General features: G+C 41.1%; 1 protein-coding gene across 4 annotated transcripts in view; it reads right to left on the bottom strand.

Moving 5' to 3' along the window:
- Positions 1–26,266, bottom strand: part of tmlhe (trimethyllysine hydroxylase, epsilon) — a 33,882-nt gene that overhangs the window by 6,498 nt on the left and 1,118 nt on the right. Inside the window, exons 1-5 of one of the 4 annotated variants that reach the window (XM_080187662.1) lie at positions 16,298–16,389; positions 15,580–15,674; positions 11,662–11,848; positions 6,437–6,613; positions 5,966–6,242 (exon numbers count right to left, since the gene is read on the bottom strand). In XM_080187662.1, coding sequence (XP_080043788.1) covers positions 5,966–6,242; positions 6,437–6,613; positions 11,662–11,848 — 641 coding nt within the window. In that variant the 5' untranslated portion in view covers positions 15,580–15,674; positions 16,298–16,389. Of the gene's footprint in view, positions 1–5,965; positions 6,243–6,436; positions 6,614–6,878; positions 6,987–11,661; positions 11,849–15,579; positions 15,675–16,297; positions 16,390–26,266 lie in introns of those variants that run through there. The other 3 variants (XM_080187663.1, XM_080187664.1, XM_080187665.1) reach the window with 3 other exon arrangements.

Here is a 26,266-nt window from a genome sequence, read left to right as displayed (position 1 = left end):
AAATCAACCTAACGTAAGGTAGGACCATTCAAAAGTCTGACAGTGGCAGGGAAGAAGCTGCTCGAGTCTGTTGGAACCACAGACTTTTGTATTTTTTCCCCAAAGGTGGAATAGAGAATGTCCAGGATGCGTGGGCTTTAATTATGCTAGCTGTTTTGCTAGGCAGCAGAAAGTGTAGATAGAATAAATGGATGGGGCACTGGTTTGCATGATGGCTTGGGCTACATTCGCAACCTTTCTGTAATTCCTTGCGGTCTTGGGCAGAGCAGGTGCCACACCAAGCTGCGATACAACCAGAAAGAATGCTTTCCATGGTGCATCTGTAAATGTTGGAGAGAGACGTTGCAGACATGTCAAATTTCCTTAGTCTTCTGAGAAAGTAGAGGCCTTGGTGGGCTTTCTTAACTATAGTGTCAGTATTTGGGGGCAGGGGGTTACCAGGACAGGTTGTTGGTGATCTGGACACCTAAAAACTTGAAGCTCTCGACCCTTTCTACATATTTGTCCACTTTCAGGAATTGGAAAATGAACACTAGTTGTTTGCCTTTTGAAAACTGAGCGCCTTCAATACTTGAAAACCAGGTTTTCCATAGGAGATAGATAATATAGCTTTCTTTTAAAAAACAGCTGGTAGCACAATGCAAAAATTTAGGGGTAATGGCTGTTGCTGAACTGTCTAGATCTTTAATATCACTGAGATGGTGTCTCTGTTTCTAGTCAATATCCTCAATTAATTCAGATATTTCTGAAGTTATGGTCTTGAAATGCAACATTAATTTTAAAATGGAATTGGTTCAAGCAAGTTATTTTTAGCATAATTTTAAAATTAAGACATAACACAACTGCTCACTGCTTAGGATGAAGTACAACCAAAGTTTCATGATAAATCATTCAACAATGCACAATGACTGAAGGATTGATGATAGGAGAAGCTTCAAAAACAAATCGAGTGGAACCTTCCAGTGAACCAATTTACGTCACCCTACAACCCTACCCATTCCTGCTGTGTAAAGAACCAGCAAAACAAATATGCTTCTGAAAAAGGAAATAACATAACCAGAAGACACCAGAGTACAGCAAGTAGCATAAGCATTAAAGACAACATTACAGACTAACATTCTCATTGATTTTGAAATCTTTTAGCCACTTAATTAATAACAACATGCTGTCATTTTTATGGGGAAGTTAATGAGGCATGTTAAGAATTCCTATTACATTTTAAAAGCATGAACTATTTAAACAAATCTTCTACAGCTTGTCTTGTAGGTAGAAGTGTAAATAACTGCACTTGTACTTTTCTGTATATTCATAGATATATGGTTAGCATGAAGAAACAGATTGACTTGGTACTTTCACATTCCTATTCAATATGGCTCAAGGTCAACTAAACAGTAATGCTTCTTGGAAAAAACTACCCAATAACAATATAGAAAAGACCACATGGATCTCCATATTGGATTATGCATAATCTAGTATAAATTTTAAAGAACAATTCACCCCTAACCACTTCAGAGTCAAAACATCAAGTTGTAGATGGTAGTTTTTCAGCTACACATCAAGATTTTTCCTTGCATTCTGACTGTTTGTTTCTGTCTATACTCCAAATGGTGATTAATCCTACTCTGGTAAATTGAGAGGTATAGTCTTCCCAAACCAAATGCTAACAGCGTAATATAGCTATAGAGAAAACAAATAGAGTTTTAGTTGCATAGCTAAGACTATTATGCATAAAATAAAGACTATTGTACTTGAGGACTTTGGTACATTTACCTTTGGGAACACGTCCAGTTTTTGTATGGATTTACTCATCTTTTTTTAAAAAAAAGTTTCTACAAGCCATCAGTAATTCATTTAGATCTAAAAGGGATATTAAAAAGCAGAACAATGGGATAATCAAGTTTATTCCCTACAACTCCCAAGCTTTTTGCAAACTTCATGATGCTTCAAATGTCCTGGTTAATCACATGTGCAGGAAGCGCCTCAAAATAAAGCTTACAGCTGACAGGGACGCAGCAGGCTGAGAATTTCCTGGAGCATATGCTGCAGAATGTGCTCAGTTCACAGCTAGAAAGCTGAGGAAGATCATAAGTGACTGGTCATTCAGCAGGATAGGATAAGGAAAGCAAGGCAGGAATCCTCAAGGAGTAGGGCATTTAATTATTTCTCTTGGAGGGTAGCGGATCTGTGCAATTCTTTAGAGGGCTGTAGAAGCTGGGTCATTAAATCTATTTAAGGCTGAAATGGACAAATTTGTAATCAGTAAGGGAATCAAGATATGAAGATAAGATGGGAAAGTGGAGTTGAGCATTATCAGATCAGTCATGTTCTGATCGAATGGCAAGCAGACTTGATGAATTAAATGGCCCACTTCTGTCCTGTGGTCTTATGATTCTAGTGCTGAATATCAGTGAGGATAACAGCACTTGAGTAGTGGGGTTCAGAGCACATGACGTAACTTAAGAAATGTTCAAATGGAAGGGTTTCACTTTTTGGGGCATTAGGGCTAGTTTGAGACAGGAGAAATTTGTTCAAACTAGATGTGATGGGCCTTGACAGAGCTGGAAGCATTGTCCCCACAGGAACTATACTGATATTGTGGCAGGAGTGTTTAAACTAATTTAGCAGGGGGACAACAAGGAGAAGAAATGTGCAGTGCAGCGGTAAGCATTGCTGCCTCATAACACCAAGGACCCAAGTTCGATTCCCAACTTTGATCACTGTCTGTGGAGTCTGCATGGATTTTCTCCAGGTGCTCTGGTTTCTTCCCACAGTCCAAAACACGTACTGGTTAGGTGCACTGGCCATGCTAAACTCTCCCTCGGTGTACCCAAACAGGTGTCAGAGTGTATCGAGCAGTGGTTTTTACAGTAACTTCATTGTACTGTCAACCTAAGCCTAATCGTGACACTAATAAATAATGTTTAAGTGTAAGTGTACAGAAAATACTACCCGTTAAATGTTCAGAAATAGAAGTGAGATCAGAATGGTGCACAAAGGTCCAAGACTGCTTTGGATATATGTACACAAATGCTTGAGAGTGTGGTATGTTAGTTTGGTGAGTTATAGACACAAGTCAGCACATGGGACTATAACACAATGACAACAACAAAGACCTGGTTCAAATTAATTCATCGTTACAAGGTATTCAGGAATGGATGGAGAGAAGGGCATGGATTGATCAAACTAATTCTAGCACTGGAAAACAGATGGTGTAATTGACAACAACAAAGACCTGGCTCAAATTAATTCATCGTTACAAGGTATTCAGGAATGGATGGAGAGAAGGGCATGGATTGATCAAACTAATTCTAGCACTGGAAAACAGATGGTGTAATTGACAACAACAAAGACCTGGCTCAAATTAATTCATCGTTACAAGGTATTCAGGTATGGATGGAGAGAAGGGCATGGATTGATCAAACTAATTCTAGCACTGGAAAACAGATGGTGTAATTGACCACACTGATCTCACTTCTATTTCTGAACATTTAACGGGTAGTATTTTCTGTACACATACACTTAAACATTATTTATTAGTGTCACGATGTTAACAGCTAACATTAAGTGAACGAAAACAAACTGCAAAGTAGTCAACAGGCCATTAGGGTTAGTTAGGCCGGAAGAGAAATAAAGAGGGAGGGCATGAAAAATACTAAATAAGTACTTCATATTTTTCTTCGCTAAAGATAATACTGACAATATAGAATGAGCAGGTAGTATGATATTTGATAAGTTAAAAATAAAAAGACAGTATTTAAAAAAAAAATCACCAGTCTTCAAACAAAAACACTTGACCAGATGAGATACTTCCAAGGTTTAATGAGGGAAGGGTGAGTGGGAACAGCAAGGCTTTGGCCATAATTTTCCAATCCACCTTGGAAATGGAGATGCTGTCAGAGGGCTAGAGAATTGCTGATTTTTAAAAGGGAGAAACCTGACATCTACAAGTCTGTTAGGCAAATATAAAGAAAATTTTAAAAATTGGTCAATGAATGAACTTGTTAAGGAACATAACTGATTTCTAAGATTAAAGAAATAGACAGGGTTGACAAAGGTAGTGCAATTGATATTTGTCCGAATGTCCAAAAAGACGTTTAACAAAGTAATCCATAATCAAGCAGTTAGCAAAATTAGAGTCCATTCAATTAAGAGAGACAGACTATAGCAGAATGGATACAGAAATTGACAAGGGGAGAGAAAGGATAAAATTGGTGAGTGGTTGGTTGTTTTTCAGACTGAAGTACATAGTGACATTCCATAGGGGTCAGTACTAGGATCATTCCTTTTGTTAATATGCATTAATGACCTGTACCACAATATACAGGGTGCAATTTTGAAGTTTGCGCATGTTACAAACCATGATAAAATAGGAGAATAGTAACCAACTTCAGGATCACAATATTTGGTAAAGTAGCAAGTTGAAATTTCCCAGAAGCGTGAGATGGTCAGATAAATGGAGAGAGGCAATATAAACTAAATGGTACTATCATAAAGGAGGTGCAAAGAGGGAGGGTGACAGGACAAACTGAGAAGCTTAATTAACAGAGGCATGTGATACAATTGGAAGTTTTGCTAAAATTTGAACACAAGGAATAGCAACCACAAGACACAGACATTCTGTAACTGGCAAAAGAATTTTAAGCATTAGCTGGTGCTTATGATAAATTTTGGACATAACAGTTATAGGAGGATATCTAAACCCTGGAAAGGGTGCAGAAAAGATTTATGGAGCCAGGGATCAGGGTCTTCAGTTACGTTGGGACCAAAGGAGGAGGTTGTTCTCCTTAAAACAAAGGAGATTCTTGTTCAAAATCATGAAAATGGCATGAGTCAGTAACCAGGGGACACAAGTTTACAGTCACTGGCAAAAGAACCAATTAAAAGTCACTTAAAGCATCTTTTACAAATTACAATCTGAAATCCAATATCATTTCACTTAATAAAAAAACTACCACAACTATATCTTGATATATTAAATCTGTAATTTTAGTATATTTCACATTTTTGGAGGAGTATTATAATAGTGATATGTTACACTATGCTGTGTAAATACATATTTAATTTACAATTGTAAACTTTAAATTTAAGGTAAATATGAGAGAGCTTGGTCTGAACAGTTTCAGTTAGGCCTGGATTTGCAGATGGTGGCAAGAGGTGACCTAGGTTTATCCTGACCCCTCTGAATATCTCTTGGAGGGGGCGGGCGGGGGGGGGGGGGGGGGGGGGGGGTGCTTTCTGTCAGTATCTCTGAAGAGTTGAAGTCTGGATCTGGAACAATTTGAAGAGGGTAGAAGGAGAATCTATCAGAAGCTGGGGATAAGGAGCAAATAGTGATCAGGAATCAAGGGTGTTTGATTTTGAGCTACTAAGCAATGATAGTAAGGCTTAGGCTGGGAAGTCGTAATTTGAGGTGTTAAAGAAGTGTGGGCAGGTTCAACTGACTGGATGGAAGGGCTGTTAACAAATCTTAGATTTCAGAAAATAGCAAGAACATAAGGAAAATCAAAAGTGAATTTCTGAGAGCTATGGCACATCTTGGTTTTCCCAGAGAAAGAGCAAAGGGAGAAATAAAAGGACCTTTGGATCCTATATTAGGGAATGCTTGGATGGAAATAAAAAGTAGAGCAGGGACTATTCTTTGGAGATGTGTGTGTGTTTAGAGTACAAGTGTTTATTAAATATAGCATCATTGGTAATGCATGCTTTAACTCTTGTACAATAAAGTTTGTAAAGTGTAATTTTATAGTACAATTTGTTTTTTTTTACATGTCTCTACCAAAATCTTAACATATTTTAATACAACTTGAGGACAGACAACATGCGGTCTCTCTCAATATCCAGTATATTAAAGTAGACTTAAACGATGTCAAAAAGACATTATATAAAAAAAATCGTGACCAGTTCAAAATTTAAAGCTTTAATACCAACTGCCAAGGTATCCTCACTATCTAAAAGAAAATCTCACCTGATCAAACCAATACGTAAAGCTACAGATTCTGTTGCCTCAACACTCACAGGGACTTCCTCAATAAAAGCAATGCCATAAAGGAGGAAAGTTTCCAAAAATGTTTTGAGTTCTTCATCAGACTCCATCACAGAATTGTAAGTGGCATGAGGCATTTGAGCTTCTTTATAAACAGCAGCATTCCAAAGGACACGACTTTGAACCATCTGCTTCTGACCTTCAAAAGAATATTTTGTCAACCATGACAATGCATACTTGGTCATGTGATTATCTGGCCCTGTAAACGAAAAAGAGAGACTGAAATGATAAGAAAAAAGATCGTACTAAGCATGCTCAAAGACTTTCATTACAAACCAGCATTAAAAAGGTAACAAGTTAACACTCAGACAGTTTAAAAGTTTGCAAATGTGTTAAATATTGGCCTTATTCAATAAAAGGCTATATATGCACATAAAGAAATAAGTAACTTACAGGTTATGTAGATTGTATCATTATCTGAACGTATTTTTGCTGGCTTGATGGCCAAATCCACTTGAGCTGTATCCAAGCTTCGCTGATTTGTCTTTGGGTTGTAACATGATGCAGAGCGACAATGATCCCGGAGCCAAACATAATCTAAACGCATCACCATGTCAGAAACCTTCAATTCTGGGACAGCAACAGCATTTCAGTTTTTTAATTTTTAAACTACTTGACAAGGCACGGACTTTTAGGTATCTTCAATCAGATAAAAGTCTAATAAATGCAAGGTTATAGGGAAGAAAAAGAAGAAAAAGACAAAAAAAATGCTAAGGAGCATTAGTATTTAATTGGCACAACCCACACAACTCAAATGCAGGTGAACTAAATTTTGTTAGCTGGTTTGAACTGTCAAATTTAAATTAATTACCTCACTTCACAAACCAATGCTTACTTTTTAGTCCATATATTCATAGCAAAACACAGCATTAAAAAATTGGAGCTGCAGAGTTGTGTATGTGCTCAAAAGTGAGGTCAGGAATAAAGTTTCAGAGATACCAATGATATTCTTCTCATTTTCTGAAAAAAATTGACAGTTAAAGAATGTACAAGATTACACAATTAAACAAATGGGTAAATATTCCCTATGAAATTATGCTTATAACGTGTCATTTAGTACAGAACTTGAGTATTACTGTTAAAATTCATTGAAGTTCATTATCTTGCACTCACCCAAACAATCACAAGAATGCCAGTCAAGGGAATAACTTAACACCATATCAGAAGAGTGCCAACTGGTTAACAAATTAACTCAGATTATAAGAACATAAGAAATAGGAGCAGGAGTAGGCCATCTAGCCCCTCAAGCCTGCCCCATCATTCAATAAGATCGTGGCTGATCTTGTCGTGTCTCAGTTCCACATTCCTGCCCTCTCCCCATAACCCTTAATCCCCTTGCCTATCAAAAACCTATCAACCCGCGTCTTAAATATATTTAGCGAGGCAGCCTCCACCACTTCAACGGGCAGAGAATTCCAGAGATTCACCACCCTTTGAGTGAAGAAGTTCCTCCTCAACTCTGTTCTAAACCGCCCCCCCCCTTTATCTTGAGGCTGTGCCCTCTAGTCCTACTGTCCTTTCTGAGCGGGAAGAGCCTCTCGACCTCTATCCAATCCATCCCATTCATCATCTTGTATGTCTCAATAAGATCTCCCCTCATTCTTCTAAACTCTAACGAGTACAAGCCTAGTTTATTCAGCCTCTCCTCATAGCTCAACCCCCTCAACTCCAGTATCAGCCTAGTAAACCTCCTCTGCACTCCCTCCAAGACCAAAATATCCTTGCATAAGTGCGGCGACCAAAACTGCACACAGTACTCCAGCTGCGGCCTCACCAGTGCCCTATACAGTTGCAGCAAGACCTCCCTACTTCTATATTCAATCCCCCTTGCTATGAAGGCCAGCATCCCATTCGCCTTCCTGACCACCTGCTGCACCTGCAGGCTGGGTTTTTGCGACTCATGCACAAGGACCCCGAGGTCCCTCTGCACCGTCGCATGCTGCAGTTTTTCGCCATGTAAGTAATAGTCCTTCCTACCATTATTCCTACCAAAGTGGACAACTTCACATTTGCCAACATTAAATTCCATTTGCCAGTTCCTGGCCCATTTGCCCAGCCTATCTAGATCCTTCTGCAGACTCTCCACACCCTCCGCGCAATTTGCCGTTCCACAAATCTTGGTGTCATCAGCAAATTTCGACACCATACACTCGGTTCCCTCCTCCAGATCATCTATATAAATGGTAAATAGCTGAGGCCCCAGCACCGACCCCTGGGGCACTCCACTAGTCACCAACCGCCAATCCGAATAGCACTCATTGACCCCCACTCTCTGCCTCCTATTTGACAGCCAATCCCCTATCCACGCTAACACCCTACCCCCAACTCCATGCCCCCTCACCTTCTGTAATAACCTCTTGTGTGGCACCTTATCAAACGCCTTCTGAAAATCAAGAAACACCACATCCACCGGCTCTCCTCTATCCACCTCCCTAGACAAATCCTCATAGAACTCCAATAAATTCGTCAGACACGACTTCCCCTTAACGAAACCGTGCTGTGTCTGCTCTATCAAACAATTCTCCTCAAGATGCCTCGCTATTTTCTCCTTGATCACGGATTCTAACATTTTACCTACAACAGACGTTAAACTAACCGGCCTATAATTCCCTGCCTTTTGCCTGCCACCCTTCTTAAACAATGGCGTAACATTAGCTGTTTTCCAATCTTCCAGCACTTCCCAGAATCCAGCGACATTTAGAAAATAATCACCAAGGCATCCACTATCACCTCCGCCATTTCTTTCAGAACCCTTGGATGCATTCCATCCGGTCCTGGGGATTTGTCCACAATCAGTCCCTCCAGTCTGTCGAGCACTGCCTCTCTAGTAACAATAATGTCATTCAGGCTTGGCAAAGGCATTGCCATACAAAATGCACCTATTGATGATGACCAGTTAACTGCCAAGCATTTTTTGAAAATTTAAACCAGGCTGCTTGACTGTGGTCAAAGCATTGTCCCAAGGAATAAACCAGCAAATGTCTATCATTTATTTTGTTTGTTTGAAACTGTCAGTGTGTACATGATCTTTCTATTGTAAATGACAGTTACATTAACATATGTAACTTCCAGTACATGCAAATGTGCCATACTGTGAGCCCAAATTACAATTTTAAATAGTTTGTCAGTGTTATTTTTAGTATATAGGATTATTTAGTAATTAAGAGATCACCAGAAAAGCTCAGCATCTCACGAGACAAACAAAGTATTTTTTGGCATTGTCTGTTCTTGTTTCAGAATCCAACATCTGTAGTATTTTGCCACAGTGGAAACATTGTCCGATCATACAATCATATCCAAGTTGGACACTCTTTTGAGTTTTGTTAGCGTAGGCTGGTTGGGTAGAATCTGTACCTTGGCCATTGTGAAGAGCAGAAAGAACATGCTGTTTGATTTGACATATGTCTTTGGGATATACAGCCTACCTACCTAGAGCATTGTAAAAATTATGCTGACAAGGTTGTTACTCGAGCTTGCAGTGTGGTGCATTTGCGTAACTGGAAGATACTGTATTCAGACACAGGGCCCTGTTCTTTACAGACAAAAAGAATATGTACACACATTGCGGCTGTTTCAGAGAAACAAAGGAAGTGACAGCCATTTGCTAGTTCATTCCTCAGGGCGTATGCCATGACGACAGTCAAGCTGCCTGGTTTAAATTTTCTAACAATGCTTAGCCGTTAACCGTATCATAATTAACTGGTCCATTCTCTTTGGCAAAACCTCTACTACAGTCCATGTGCAAACAAATTAGTACTCCTTGCATACAGTATAAAGTTGTTGTTTTCCTTCCTGCAATTGTCCTGAGTGTAAGATGAAAAGCTTTGATAAACTTTTTTTTCTTTAACAGTATTCAAGTTGTGTTAATTATGCAGCTACAGATTCAGGTGGATCAGAAATCAAGGTGGTTGCCTCAGCAATAAGAATCAATAATGTGTGAAGATACTGTGCCTTTAAAGAAAATTGTTTCTTTAAAAAAAAATCCTGCGCAAGATACATGACTCAATCTATTCTAATTGGTGTGCTGCATCTGTAATCTGCATTGTGTTATTACTGCAGCAGCATATTTGCTAGAATGTTTGTTTTAATCTGGACTAATGCTTTCTGTTATTTTAGTGATTTCTCCTGGGGTTTTAACAAGAGTGTGACATGATTAGGTTGACTGACAGGAAAATCAGGTGACTGGGTAGAGCTAGGTTTACACAGAAATCAAGTTCAGTCCACTGTTAGGGATATTTAGAGAGAGGTCACTTTCTCTGTCTCTCGAGTTTGGAATCTGCCAGGAAATAAATTTATTTTCCTAAGATCCTACTGTTCAGGGATAAATCGCTCTCTGGAGGATGCTGTATGAGAATTAGAAGACAAGATAGGTGTCTGTCTTGTTCTCTGTCCAGACACGTTAAGAGGCTGGAAATCTAGCATCCATGCGAGCATGTTTGTTTTTGGTGCTAACTGGTTCTGACGAAGATTTATGCCTATAGGGCAAGTTAGTAAATTGGTACTATAGCGATTGCTCATTAAGAATTATACTGTTGTGTTTAAATATTTTAATTGATAAAAAGTTATGCTAATTCTTGTTATATTTTAACTGCACTCTTAAGAACAGTGGCACAATGGTTAGCACTGCTGCCTCACAGCAACAAGGACCCGGGTTCAATTTTGGCCTCAGGGAGTTTGCACATTCGCCCCTTGTCTGTGTGGGTTTCCTCCGGTGCTCCAGTTTCCTCCCACAGTCCAAAAGTATGGGGTTTTCGGGATTGGCCAGACGCAATTGCTTCTTAGTGTCAGGGAGATTAATAGGGTAATACATGGGGTTATGGGGACAGGGCCTGGGTTGGATTGTTGCCGATGTAGGCTTGATGGCCTCTTTCTGCACTGTAGGGATCTATGAATAAAGTTTGTTTTGATAAAAGTTTCCTCCTAGATCAATTGAATCATACTTGGAGTGAAACACCTTATGTTCACCCTAACGTCAAAATCAAAAGAAAAAGTTAGAGTTTAAGCTAACTTCACAATATACCTTGGAGTAAGAACTAGTCCTTAACAAAAACTCCAGTTTTGCAAATATTGGGAACTCTATTTACCTACATTTCGGCGAAGACTTTTGAGTTGCTCATTTGACGCAATCAGAAAACGGACTTTCTTCTATCAACAGATATAACGAGCCACATTACACATGGTATGCAACAACAGCTGTATCTATGAAATTTAATTATAACAGGCAAAGTTGTTGCTTTGCTGTGGTAAAAAGCAGAGGAAAGCTTTAAGTGTGCTTGCTTGGATAATCGAGTCCTGACAAAAAAGATTAAAGCATCACTACCATTCCCACTCAGCCAGAGTAACTCCCATAACTTTATCACGGAGACTTTAAATTTCTGAATGCTAGGTCAGATATAATCCCCACTTATTAATAAAGCAAATCTTGAGCAAGTTACAAATTGAAAATCTCTGATGTAGACACATGAATTAAGTTTAAACTAAATATTGCAACATCACAGAGCTTTGAGTCTTTTTAAAATATGTAAACTGTTTAAATCAAATGGCAAAGATACCAATTAGGATAAATAATCCCACACTAATTCATGTATCCAAATTCAATGCGGAATATCTAGTCTTACCCAAGTGTTGATCATGCATCAACCATGAACAGTCCAAGGATTCTGGAACACTTTGTTTATACCGTCTTGCAGTTACTGAAGGTAGAAGCTTCTTTATTCGACATTGCCATGGTCCCCGTCTTTGAATGTCAGCCTTTAGCAGATTCTGTACACTGATGCTTAGATGCTGCAAGCGGTTCCAAGACATCTGAGAAAGCAAAACAGAAACTTTCACCTCACAGAAGGAAATTCATGCCATCAAAATTATTCGAGCTACTTGTGTACATGTATTATTGCACTAAGTTCCCTCCATGTTACCCCAAGTGATGAAAGTATATGCATGTTCAGACATTTGTCAAGCAGCTTCTGGCTGCTGGTGAAATCTCCACTAGAAGAACTGATTGTATTGGCAACTCCTCCAATATTATCAGTTTCTCACTTGTTGCAATCAAGAATTAATTTCACGGACCAATAAAATACAAGACTATCACCTCCAACTAGAAACACAAAATTCGAGGCCAGTCTATCAAGTCTGCACCGCCCAAAAAGGTTATCCAGTCTAATCTCACTTCCCAGCTCTTGGTCAATAGGTCTGTAGATTACAGCATTTTATTTTTAAATTCTGAGTGCTGTTGTCTCTATCGCCCTTTCTCACAGTTCCAGGCCTTCATCAGCCTTTGAATGAAAGAATTTCTCCTCAATTCTCGTGTTGTTCTTTTGCCAATTTATTTGAACCTAATATGTACCTGCCAAAGGGAAATAGGTCCTTCCTTTTCAGGTCCCTCAATTTTTTTGCACTCAAATCTCCTCTCAGCTACCTAATTTCAAAGAAACCAGCGCCATCTTATCCAATCTTTCTTTGACTAAAATTCTTCATTCCTGGCATCATCCTTGTAAATCTCCTCATCATGTCCTTCCAGAAACGCAGTGATCCAGAACTGTTCACAGTGCATTAGCTACTGTCTAATTGATGTTTTATACAATTCTAGCATAATCTGTACTCTTGGTTTTGTTGTCTATTTAATTCTGTTACCTTCAGTAATCTATGGGTACACACTTCTGCACTTCAGTATTCTACCATTTATTTTAGAACATAAGAACATAATAGGAGCAGGAGTAGGCCATCTAGCCCTTTGAGCCTGTCCCGCCATTCAACAAGATCATGGCTGATCTGAAGTGGCTCAGTTCCACTTTTCCACTTTCTTCCCATAACCCTTAATTCCCTTGCCTACCAAAAACCTATCTACCCGTGTCTTAAATATATTTAGCGAGGTAGCCTCCACCACTTCAATGGGCAGAGAATTCCACAGATTCACCACCCTTTGAGTGAAGAAGTTCCTCCTCAACTCTGTTCTAAACTGCACCCCCCCCCCCTTATCTTGAGGCTGTGCCCTCTAGTCCTGCTGTCCTTTCTGAGCAAGATAATCATTGACATTGACATATACCAAGAGTAGCAAGGGACCCAATATTGAATGCTGCTGAAATAACCTTCAAGTTACAAAAGCAGGTGACCATTATCCTTGGCTTTTTCCCACTTTCTCTTGGATCCCAGTATTTTTAGTTTTCTGACTAATCTACCATTTTAGACCTCATCAAGAGACTTGAAGTCCACATGGACTTTGCTGAACATGCTGCATTCTCTGACCTGTTTTATACCAGCTCAAAGTCAGTCAAATTGTCAGACACCATCTTCCCTCAACAAATCAATGCTTTTCGAAACAATGATTCAGTCTATATTTCAGAACTTTCCCCCCCAATAATTTGTCCATCACCAGGTTTAGGCTGACTGGTCTGTGATCACTCAGCCTATTTCTTCCTCTTTTTTTAAAAAAATGATAATGTTTACAGACCTCTGGCATCATGCCTATAGCCAGCGGGGAATGTTATTTATTCTCTTGCTTCACTTAGCAGCAAGGGATTCATTCCATCCAGGTCTGTCCTATTTTTCAAGATTGCTGGAGGAAATATTAATATGTTTAGCATTGTTTGTTCCATCCAATATTTCACACTTTGCCTGAGCTACAATTTTTGCTCTGGATGTCTGTGTTGCTCGTTTCATGTTCTGAAGGTCTTACAAAGAAGTTCTGAGACTTGTATGGTTGAACATTAAAGGGTTTATTGACAGCAAATAACTATGCACAGGTTATAGCCCAAGCAATGAGCTAACTCCATGGTTGCTTTTGCCAGGGTCTACCTAGTCCACAACTGACTCTGGTCTCAAGTCGTGTCTCCTTATAATCAAACTGTGGGTGGTACATTCCTCAGTCCATATTAACCTTCGCAATGCCAGATAGTCTCATAGTACATGTCAAACACTAGAAACAAATATTTAAATTGTAACTGTGCAATTGCAGTTATGCTGAAATTGGATCCTAGTGAATCAAGGATGACTCCCCTCCAAAAATACTCTGGCAAAACAACTCATTGGTCTGACAGATTATAAACTGACCTCAAAAATTACAATTAGAAGGATTACTTAATATCAGACTGTTACTTTATTCTTTTTCCTCCCCATCCCTGTTGTACCAACATTGATAGTTGAGCAATCGACTGACCTTGACTATTATGACATAAGAAAAGCTAACATGAATTCATCTGCGGTCAATAGTCCAGATGACCCATTAGAAAACAGGTTTAAAAATTAAACAAGCACACCTCTTACTGTGGACGAATCCTTTTGATTTAGCTTCACTTAGTGAAGCCACAAATGATGCATAAGTTTTTACATTTTAAAAAGTAGTCCAGAATAAGGTTTTCCCATACAAAAGACCAAGAACAGTTTCTTTCAATTATTTAGACCTGTCAGCGTCCATAGTCATTATTACTGGTCTTTTATAGCATATATTATTTCGCCTATCACTTCAAAGAGAAAAATAAAGCCATTAATGAGTATAAATCACAGCTCGACAACTTCAAGATTTAATTTTCATAAAAAGATCCTCCGGGCATCTCTCTGACGTCAACTCCCAAGTTGGGGGCAGCACACTGGCTAGCACTGCTGTCTCAGAGCACCAGGGACCCGGATTTGATTCCTAGCTTCAGTCACTATTGTACTGTTTATACACCTATGACTGTACGGCCAAATTCCCCTCCAATTCGATTTTCAAGTTTGCTAACAACGCCGCTGTAGTGGGTTGGATCTCAAACAATGACAAGACAGAGTACAAGAATGAGAGATAATTTGGTGAACTGATGCGGCAACAATAATCTCTCCCTCAACGTCAGCACATCAAAGGAGATTGTCATCAACCTCAGGAAGTGTAAAAGAGAACATACCCGTCTACATCAATGGGAATGAAGTAGAAAGGTTTGAAAGCTTCGTTAGAAAGCCCACCAACGCCTCTGCTTTCTCAGAAGACTAAGGAAATTTGGCATGTCAACTACGACTCGCATCAACTTCTACAGATGCACCATAGAAACCATTCTTTCTGGTTGTATCACAGCTTGGCATGCTCCTACTCTGCCCAAGACCACAAGGAACTACAAAAGGTCATGAATGTAGCCCAATCCATCACGCAAACCAGCCTTCCATCTATTGACTGTCTACATTTCCCACTGCCTAGCAAAGCAGCCAACGTAATTAAGGACCCCACGCATCCTAAACATTCTCTCTTCCACCTTCTTTCAGGAAAAAGATACAACAGTCTGAGGCCATGTACCCACTGACACAAGAACAGCTTCTTCTCTACTTCTGTCAGACTTTTGAATGGACTTATCTTGCATTAAGATGATCTTTCTCTACACTCTAGCTATGAGTGTAATACTACATTCCCTTCTCTATGAACGTATGATTTGTCTGTATAGCACACAATAAACAATAGTTTTCAATAATACACATGACAATAAATTAAATCAATCTGAAAGACATGCTGGCAGCACAGTAGTTGGGGCAGCACGGTAGCACAATGGTTAGCCCTGCTGCTTCACAGCTCCACAGACCTGGGTTCAATTCCCAGCTTGGGTCACCGTCTGTGTGGAATTTGCACATTCTCCTCATGGCTGCATGGGTTTCCTCCAGGTGCTTTGGTTTCCTCCTACGGTCCAAAGATGTGCAGGTTAGGTTGATTGGCTGTGCTAAAATTGCCTTAGTATATTGAGATGCATCGGTTAGAGGAATCAGTGGGTAAATATGTAGGGACATGGAGATAGGACCTGGGTGAGATTGTGGTCAGTGTAGATTTGATGGGCCAAATGGCCTTTCTGCACTGTTAGGTTTCTATGATTCTATGAAATGCATTGAACATAAACAGGCACCGAAACGTGGCGACTCAGGGAATTTCATAGTAACTTCATTGTAGTGTTAATGTAAGCCTTGTGATTAATAATAAATAAACTTCAATAAAAAAATCCAGCAATATAGAAAACAGATTTGACTGATGTGGTGATATTTCTTCTAGCAACAGTATAAAGCAGAATTACAAACAACACTATTTGCAAGAACGAAAAGAGTCAGTCTCGCCCACTAATGGTCCAAGTCAGAGTAAAGTTTCTCTAACTGGGGACAGAAGCCTGCAGAGTGGCAGGGTCCCCTGTGGGGAGTCAGGGGTGAGAACACCAAGCCCTACCCTAGTTCCTCAAGCCGCTAAAATCAAAACACACTCTGAACAGAAAAAGGTTTTTAATGATGAAAAAAAATCAATCGCCTTCGCTACATTACCGTTAACAATTCCCCGCAGTGGCCCGGCTGCTAGAGGCAGCTGATAAATAAGCCTCAGAACAGCCCTGCTCCCAGGCCCCGCCCTCGAAAACATCGCCTCCAGGCCTTCTGCAACGCACATGCGCGATCTACCTCAGTCTAGCAACTCCCCTCTAGAGTTGTCAATCAAACACCGGGCCCGCCCCCTGCTCCCAGGAGTTATCAATCAAGCCCTGGGCCCGCCCCCGCTCCCAGGAGCTGTCAATCAAACCCCGGGCCCGCCCCTGCTCCCAGGAGCTGTCAATCAAACCACAGGCCCGCCCCCTGCTCACAAGCTGTCAATCAAACCCCGGGCCCACCCCTGCTCTCTGGAGCTGTCAATCAAACCCCGGGCCCATCCCCTGCTCCCTAGAGCTGTCAATCAAACCAGGGCCCACCCCCCACTCACTGGAGCTGTCAATCAAACGCCGGGCCTGCCCCCTGCTCTCAGGAACTGTCTATCAAACCACAGGCCCGCCCCCTGCTCACAAGCTGTCAATCAAACCCCGGGCCCACCCCTGCTCTCTGGAGCTGTCAATCAAACCCCGGGCCCAGCCCCTGCTCCCTAGAGCTGTCAATCAAACCAGGGCCCACCCCCCCCGCTCCCTGGCGCTGTCAATCAAACCCCGGGCCCACCCCCTGCTCCCCAGAGCTGTCAATCAAACCCCGGGCCCACCCCCTGCTCCCTAGAGTTGTCAATCAAACCCCGGGCCCGCCCCCTGCCCCCTAGAGCTGTCAATCAAACCAGGGCCCACCCCCTGCTCCCTGGAGCTGTCAATTAAACCCCGGGCCCACCCCCGCTCCCTAGAGCTGTCAATCAAACCCTGGGCCCAACCCCCTGAAGCTGTCAATCAAATCCCAGGCCCACCCTCTGCTCCCTGGAGTTGTCAATCAAGATGTGGCTATGCCGGCGTTGGACTGGGGTAAACACAGTAAAAAGTCTGACAACACCAGGTTTAAATCCGACCGATTTATTTGATAGTAAACTCACAAGCTTTCGGGATTTGCTTTGGGATTTGCTCACAAACCCGAAAGCTTGTGAGTTTACTATCAAATAAATCGGTTGGACTTAAACCTGGTGTTGTCAGACTTTTACCAGGGCCCACCCACTCTCAACTCCTGCTCACTGGAGCCTGACAGAACACAGTAAGAAGTCTCTCAGCACCAGGTTATTAATCACAGAAACCCCACAGGATAGAAAGAGGATATTCAGCCCATCAAGTCCACACAGACTTCCAACAGAGCATCCCTCCCAAGCCCTATCCCTGTAATCCCAGGCATTCAATCCTAATTTCCTCAAACTACACATTTTGGGAATACTCAGGGCAATTTAGCATGGCCAATCCACCTATCTGCATATCTTTGGACTGGAGGAAACCAGAGCACCCAGAGGAAACCTATGGCAGACTCACAGGGAGAATGTGCAAATTCCACCCAAGGCCAAAACTGAACTCGGGTTTGTGGCATTATGAGGCAGCAGTGCTAACCATTGTGCCACCATGGAGCCCCTAATGTAACAGCTAAAACAATCACAATATGGGACATGTCCTTAACAACATAAATTGCATATGTACCTGTCCCCATTTTAAACTCAAATTATATTTTTATGTAACATTTTCATTTGGTTTAGTGGAGAGGTAGAGCTGATTGCAGCAGGAGTTTCACTGTGAGGTACAGGATGCGCCACAGCACTACCAAGAGCATGAGACTGCACCTAGTATGTCATGTTTATATTGGAAATATCCAATTCAAACATGGATGTAATAAATTAAAATGGAACAAAGCTAACAAAAGCTAACACTCTCCAGTAAGAGGTTACAAGATAATGATCAAGAAAAGATTCCTGACCCTAGGCAAATGGCTCTGCAATAACTGTCAATGGTGATTAATGTTAACATTTTAAGCATTCTTAAATGCAATCCATTTAGAATCTATAAACTCTAACTGTACAGATTGTCAGCAGTTTCAAAATAGAATTCTTCAGACATTAACTTACCATTCCCTCTTTTTGTAATGTGCAAAAACAAACTGAATTAAAAATATATCATGTACAATATTAAATCTGAAATGCAACTTCAAATAACATCACATTAAGTGCACTTAATTTTCTAATTCCAACAAGCATTTAGTCCCATAGTTCATTTTTCATCAAAAAATCTGTGTAAATTGAAATAATTTACATTGCTAAGTTCTTTATATAGAAATGAAATAACTTAAAATAAAATAAATTTGGAAACATTAAAGAAATATGCTACTCTTCCTAGTTAGCTCCAGCTCACTGACATTCATGCTTCCTGTCTCCCTCTCCTGAATCCTTGTGAGAAAGCAGGGAGAAGAAGGAAGAGCAGCTTCGAACTGGGGAGTTAGAAAAGTCAGCAGCAAGAGGAAGTATCAGAGGGGAATTTAGAAAGCAGGTGCAGCCACCAAAATATAGTTGATTGGGTGACTCAACTGGTCAGACCCAGCATTAAAAGCTATTAAAATGAAACTCTTAATGCTAAACAAGAATACTGGCCCCATTAACGAACCAAAATTAAAGTGCAACTATGTAAAACAGGACAAACTGCACCACCTCACACTAACGATAAAGTTCAATATGCAGGCATTCCTGGAACACACTGCAAAATACTTCAGCCAAATTAGGTATAACAGCCACTGATGCAATGCAAGGAAGAAAAATAAAAAGTTAGAAAGATTTTTTTTAAGAAAGTATTACAAAAATTAAAATTATTTGTTCAACCAAAGCAAATCAGCACATGAATTTTTTTTTGTCATGATCACCCGTCATTGATTATTTGCAGCTAAAGAAAAAACCTTCTGACAAATGACAATGCGAGATCTTAACACCAGTTTCATTATCTTATACATCTTATAGGGACGTATAAGATAATGAAGGGGATGGATAGGGTAGAGATAGAGAGATTCTTCCCTCTTAGAAAGGATAGCAGGACTATAGAGCACAGCCTCAATATAAGGGGGGGGGGGCGGTACAGTTTAGATCAGAGTTGAGGAGGAACTTCTACACTCAAAGGGTGGTGAATCTCTGGAATTCTCTGCCCGTTGAAGTGGTGGAGGCTACCTCGCTAAATATATTTAAGTCACGGGTAGATAGGTTTTTGATAGACAAGGGAATTAAGAGTTATGGGGAGAAAGCGGGTAAGTGGAACTGATCCATTTCAGATCAGCCATGATCTTATTGAATGGCGGGGCAGGCTCGAAGGGCTAGATGGCCTACTCCTGCTCCTATTTCTTATGTTCTTATGTTAAAGTCCAACAAGTTTATTTGATAGTAAACCCACTAGCTTTTGGGGTTTGCCCCTTTGTCAGGTGAGTGGAGAGTTCTGGTCACAAACAAAGCATATAAAACAGAACTGACAGAACTCCCACCCACCTGACGAAGGAGCAGTGGTCCGAAAGCTAGTGGCATTTGCTGCCAAATAAACCTGTTGGACTTTAACCTGGTGTTGTGAGACTTCTTACTGTGTTAATCCCAGTCCAATGCTGGCATCTCCACATCATGGCTGTCAATCAAACCAGGACCCACCTCCCCTGCACTTCTCAAGTTTCAACGTGACAAGAAAGACTTTCATTCGATAAGGGCAAAATACTGCAAATGCTAGAAGCTGAAACAAAAACAGAAAGTGCTGGAAAATCTCAGCAGGTTTGACAGCAAATGTGGACAGAGAGTAGAGCCAATGTTTTGAATCTGGATTGACCCTTCGTCAGAGCTCTCAAAATGGGCAGTTAATATTTCCACTGATTTATTTGAAATCCACCTCCCCCAACACACATGCATTATGCAACACACATGCAACTTGTGTTTATGATCAATTGTCAAACATAGCAGTATATGTGTATAAATAGAAAATAGCAGCAGGAAGGATTGTTGTTAGGGCAGCACAGTGGCACAGCGGTTAGCACTGCTGCCTCACGGTGCTGGGGACTTGGGTTCAATTTCTGTTTGGGTCACTGTGTGGAGTTTGCATGTTCTCCCTGTGTCTGCGTGGATTTCCTCCAGGTGCTTCAGTTTCCTCCTACACTCCAAAGATGTGAGGGTTAGGTTCATTGGCCATACTAAATTGCCCCATAGTGCAGGGGGACTAGCAGGGTAAATACGTGGGATTAAGGGGATGGGGCCTGTGTGGGATTGTTGTTGGTGCAGGCTTGATGAGCCAAATGGCCTCCTACTGTGCTGTAGGTATTCTATGACCCTATGAATAGGCCATTTGCCCCACCTGCCTGCTCCATCATTCATTATGATCATGGTAACCTGTTGCCACTTCAGCTATATCTAACTCCTTGAAAACATGTAATGTTTTGGCCTCGTCTGCTTTCTGTGGTAGCAAATTCCACAGGCTCACCACTCTCTGGGTGAAGAAGCTTTTCCCATATCATAGTCCTAAATGGTTTATCTCCTATCCTTACACTGGTTCTGGACTTCCCCACCATCAGGAATCCTTCCTGCATCTACCCTGCCTAATCCTATTAAAATTTTATAGGTTTCTATGAGATTCTCCTTCATTCTTCCAAACTCCAGCAAATATAGAACATAGATCATTACAGTGCAGCAAGGCCCTTCGGCCCTCGATGTTGCGTTGACCTGTGAAAACCAATCTGTTGTAGGAAATTACCACATTGGAGTCAGACTGGAGGTGCAACAATACAGTTTTATTTAACAAAACTTCGTGGAGAAAAGGCACTGGCACTCCGCAGTATTGGGCAGCTACCTTCTCTCAATGATATAATAGGAGCGGTCCATCTGTATACCTTTTACACAATAGATGGACTGGACATCATTAACACATCGTTGTAATCAAGTAGATGATCGATCATTTAACACATCGTTATAGACAGATACAGACATGATCATTTCAAGATCTTATTGTTCCATGAATGGATACATTTCCTCTTTATCAATGACTTAGTTTCAATCTATTCATACAGTAATTGGTTTTCCTGCATTTATGTATTCCTGTTCCTACTTGTGGCTAATCTCCCTGTCAGACCCCATTGTCCCAGGACTATCTTTTTCTTTTAAGGTGCGTGGCTTCCTGCAGTATTTCTTCCCTGTGTGTTTAATTCAAATAACTGTCGGTCTTGCATGTTTTAAATTTCAAGTAGCTGGCTGCATTAAAAGTCAGTGTCTGCTTAATGCCTTTTAACCCTTTGTGTGCCGGGCAGCTATTTTTATGCCAGGTATCCATCTTTATGGTTTTCTTCCCACCACAAATCTAAAGCCCATCTAACCTACACTATTCCAATATCATCCATATGTTTATCCAATGACCATTTAAATGCCCTTAATGTTGGCGAGTCCACTACTGTTGCAGGCAGGGCATTCCACACCCTTACTACTCTCTGAGTAAAGAACCTACCTCTGACATCTGTCCTATATCTATCACCCTGCAATTTAAAGCTATGTCCCCTCATGCTAGCCATCATCATCTGAGGAGAAAGGCTCCCGCTGGCCACCTTATCTAATCCTCTGATTATCTTATATGCCTCTATTAAGTCACCTCTTAACCTTCTCTCTGACGAAAACAGCCTCAGTCCCTCAGCCCCTCAGCCTTTCCTCATAAGACTTTCCCACCATACCAAGCAACATCCTGGTAAATCTCCTCTGCACCCTTTCCAATGCTTCCACATCCTTCCTATAATGTGGCAACCAGAACTGTAAGCAATACTCCAAGTGCAGCCGTACCACAGTTTTGTACAGCTGCAATGTGACCTCATGGCTCTGAAACTCAATCCCTCTACCAATAAAAACTAACATACCATATGCCTTAACAACCCTATCAACCTGGGTGCCATCTTTCAGGGATCTATGTTCATAGACACCGAGATCTCTCTGCTCATCCACACTACCAAGTATCTTAACATTAGCTCAGTACTCTGTATTCCTGTTACCCCTTCCAAAGTGAATCGCCTGCACTTTTCTGCATTAAACTCCATTTGCCACCTCTCAGCCCAGCTCTGCAGCTTATCTATGTCCCTCTGTAACCTGCAGTATCCTTCCACACTGTCCACAACTCCACCAACTTTAGTGTCATCTGCAAATTTACTAACCCATCCTTCTATGCCCTTATCCAGGTCATTTATAAAAATGACAAACAGCAGTGGCCCCAAAACAGATCGTTGCAGTGTACTACTAGTAACTGAACTCCAGGATGAACATTTCCCATCAACCAACACCCTCTGTCTTCTTACAGCTAGCCAATCATATAATCATAACTCACTCAATCTCTTCTCACACGACAGACTTGCCATCCCAGCAATCAGTCTGATAAACTGTACTCCCGCTATGGCAAGAACATCCTTCCTCTGATAAGGAGACTAAAACTGCACACAATGTTTCAGGTCTGGTCTCACCAAGGCCTTGTATAATTGCATCCCTGTTCCTCCACTTGAATTCTCTAGCCATGAAGGCCAATATAGCTTTTGCCTTCTTTACTGCCTGCTGCACCTGCTTGCTTAACTTCAGCGACTGGTGTACAAGGACAAAAGTCTTGTTGCACCTTTGCCTCTTTCAATCTATAGCCATTTATATAAAAATCTACCTTCCTGTTTTAGCTACCAAAGTGGATAATCTCACACTTAGCCACCTTATACTGCACCTGCCATGCACTTACCCACTCACTCAACTTGTCAAATCACACTGAAGCATTTCTGCATCCTCCCACCCAGCTTTGTGTCATCTGCAAGTTTGGAGATATTCATCAAAAATCTTGGTCTGTATTTGCGGCTGACATTTTCTGGTGCCATTGAAAACGAATAGAGTTTTGACTGGAACGGCAAATTCTCCATTCTGACTTGAAGTGAGGTGGCCACAGACGGGCTCAGAGAATTCTGCCCATTACATTTAGTTCCCTCATCTAAATCAGGTGAACTGGTGCGATGACAATAATCTCTCCCTGAATGTCAACAAAACAAAAGAGATAGTCACTGACTTCAAGAAGCATCGTGGAGGACATGTCCCTATCTACATCAACGGGGGCGAAATGGAAATGGTCAAGAGCTTCACGTTTCTTTGTGTTCAAATCACCAACAACCTGTCCTGGTCCCTACAACTCTCATCTACTTTTACAGATGCATAGGAAGCATTCTTTCTTGCATCACAGCTTAATATGGCTCCTGCTCTGTTTAAGACCACAAAAAAACTACAAAGGGTCGTGAATGAGGCCCAGTCTTCCATCCATTGACTCTGTCTACACTTCCTGCTGCTTTGCAAAAACAGCCAGCATAATTAAGGTCCCCAGGCACCTGAGACTCTCTTCCACCTTCTTCCATCAGGAAAAAGTTACAACAGTCTGAGGAGACGTACCAACAAACTTAAGAACTGCTGCCATCAGACTTTTGAATGGAACTACCATGTATTAAGTTAATCTTTCCCGACACCCTAGCTGTGACTGTAACACTACATTCTGCACTCTCTCTTTTCCTTCTCAATGTACAATATGCTTTCTCTGTACACTGTGCAAGAAATAATACTTTTTACTGTATACTGATACGTGACAATAATAAATAAAATCAAATCTATATATATATAAACACTGCGGATGCTACAATCTGAAACCAAAAGAAAAAAATGCTGGAAAATCTCAGCAGGTCTGGCAGCATCTGTAAGGTTGGCATGGTAGCACAGTGGTTAGCAATGCTGCTTCACAGCTCCAGGGACTTGGGTTTGAATCCCGGCTCAGGTCATTGTCTGTGTGGAATTTGCACATTCTCCCTGTGTCTGTGTGAGTTTGCTCTGGTTTCATCCCACAGTCCAAAGCTGTGCGGGCTAGGTTGACTGGCCATTCTAAATTGCCCTTAGCATCCCAGGATGCAAAGGTTAGAGGGATTAGTGGGTAAATATATGGGGATAGGGCTTGGGTGGGATTGTGGTTGGTGCAGACTCGATGGGCTGAATGGCCTCTTTCTGCACTGTATGATTCTGTGATTTCTATGAGAGAAAAGAGTTGATGTTTTGAATCCAGATGGCCCTTTGTCACAGTCTCTCTCAATCTATAGCCATTCATATAATGGCTATAAAGTAAATAAACCAATACATATTGTGGAATAATAGCTGGGGTTCTAGCACTGATCCCTCCAGCACCCCACTAGTCACTGCCTGCCATTTAGAAAAAGACCGTTTATTTCTACTCTGTTTCCTATCTGTCAATCAGTTTTCTATCCATCTCAAAACACTACCTCCAATCCCATGTGCTTTAATTTTATAAGTTAGTGTCTTATGTGTGACTTTGTCAAAAGCCTTCTGAAAGTCCAAACAAACTATATCCACTGGCTCCCCCTCATCAATTGTATTAGAATTCCAGTATAATTGTCAAGCACAATTTCCCTTTCATGAATCCATGCTGTCTCTGTCCAATCCTACCACTGATTTCCAAGTGCTCTGCTATTAAATATTTTATAATGGACTCTAGCAATTTCCCCGCTTCAGAAGTCGGACTGACTGGTCTATAATTCCCTGTTTACTCTCTACCTCCCTTTTTTAATAATAGTGTTACATTAGTTACCTTCCAATCCAGAGTCTATCGGATTTTGGAAGATGACTACCAATGCATCAACAATTTCTAAGCACACCTCCTTAAGTACTCTGGGATGGCCCTAGGGATTTAGCCGTCTTCAATCCCATCAACTTCACCAACCCCATTTCCCTACTAATACTGATTTCCTTTGGTTTTTCATAAGAACATAAGAAATAGGAGCAGGAGTAGGCCAACTAGCCCTTCAAGCCTGCCCCGCCATTCAATAAGATCATGGCTGATCTGTCGTGGCTCAGTTCCACATTCCCGCCCTCTCCCCATAACCCTTAATCCCCTCTCTCATCAAAAACCCATCAACCCGCGTCTTAAAAATATTTAGCGAGGCAGCCTCCACCACTTCAATGGGCAGAGAATTCCAGAGATTCACCACCCTTTGAGTGAAGAAGTTCCTCCTCAACTCTGTTCTAAACCGTCCCCCCTTTATCTTGAGGCTATGCCCCCTAGTCTGAGCGGGAAAAGTCTCTCCACCTCTATCCTATCCATCCCATTCATCATCTTATACGTCTCAATGAGATCTCCCCTCATTCTTCTAAACTCTAACGAGTACAAGCCTAACCTATTCAGCCTATCCTCATAGCTCAACCCCCTCAACTCCGGCATCAGCCTAGTAAACCTCCTCTGCACTCCCTCCAAGGCTAAAATATCCTTGCGTAAGTACGGCGCCCAAAACTGCACACAGTACTCCAGCTGCGGCCTCACCAATGCCCTATACAGCCGCAGCAAGACCTCCCTACTTTTATATTCCCTCTCACAAACCTCTATGTTCCCCAACATTTCTGTATATTGTGCCCTCCTTTGTAAAGCTAGACCAAAAGTATTTAGTTGGTTACAATTTCTTTGTTCCCCATTATAAATTTTTCTGCTTTTGATTGTAAGGGACCTACATTTGTCTTCACCAATATTTTTCTTTTCACATACCTATATATTTACAGTCCATTTTTATATATTATGCAAGCTCTCATATTCCATTTTCCCCTTTTTAATCAATCCCTTTGTCCTCCTTTGCTTATTTCTAAACTGCTCCCAATCTTTTGGTCTGTTGCTTTTATGGGCCTAATTATATGCCTCTTCCTTGGATCTTATACTATCTCTAATTTCTCTTGTAAGGCATGGTTTGACCACCTTCGCTGTTTTATTGTTGCACCAGATCGGAAGGGACAATTGTTGCAGTTCACCCATGCACTCTTTGAATGTTTGCCATTGCTTGTCTACTGTCATCACTTTAAGTAACATTTTCAAATCCATCATAGCTAACCCACACCTCATAAGATCAGAATCTACTTTATTTATATTCAGGACCTTAGTCTTTGAGTCAATCATGTCACTCTCTGTCATGACGAAGAATTCTATTTTATTTCGGTCGCTGATCCCCAAGGATCCTCCCACAACTAGATCGCCAATT

The sequence above is a fragment of the Carcharhinus amblyrhynchos genome, chromosome 4 (assembly GCF_965287045.1).
Source record: "Carcharhinus amblyrhynchos chromosome 4, sCarAmb.v2.hapA, whole genome shotgun sequence".
NCBI classification, from domain to species: domain Eukaryota; kingdom Metazoa; phylum Chordata; class Chondrichthyes; order Carcharhiniformes; family Carcharhinidae; genus Carcharhinus; species Carcharhinus amblyrhynchos.
The sequence above is the reverse complement of the archived record's forward strand: the minus strand, read 5'-3'. Positions and strand labels throughout refer to the sequence as shown.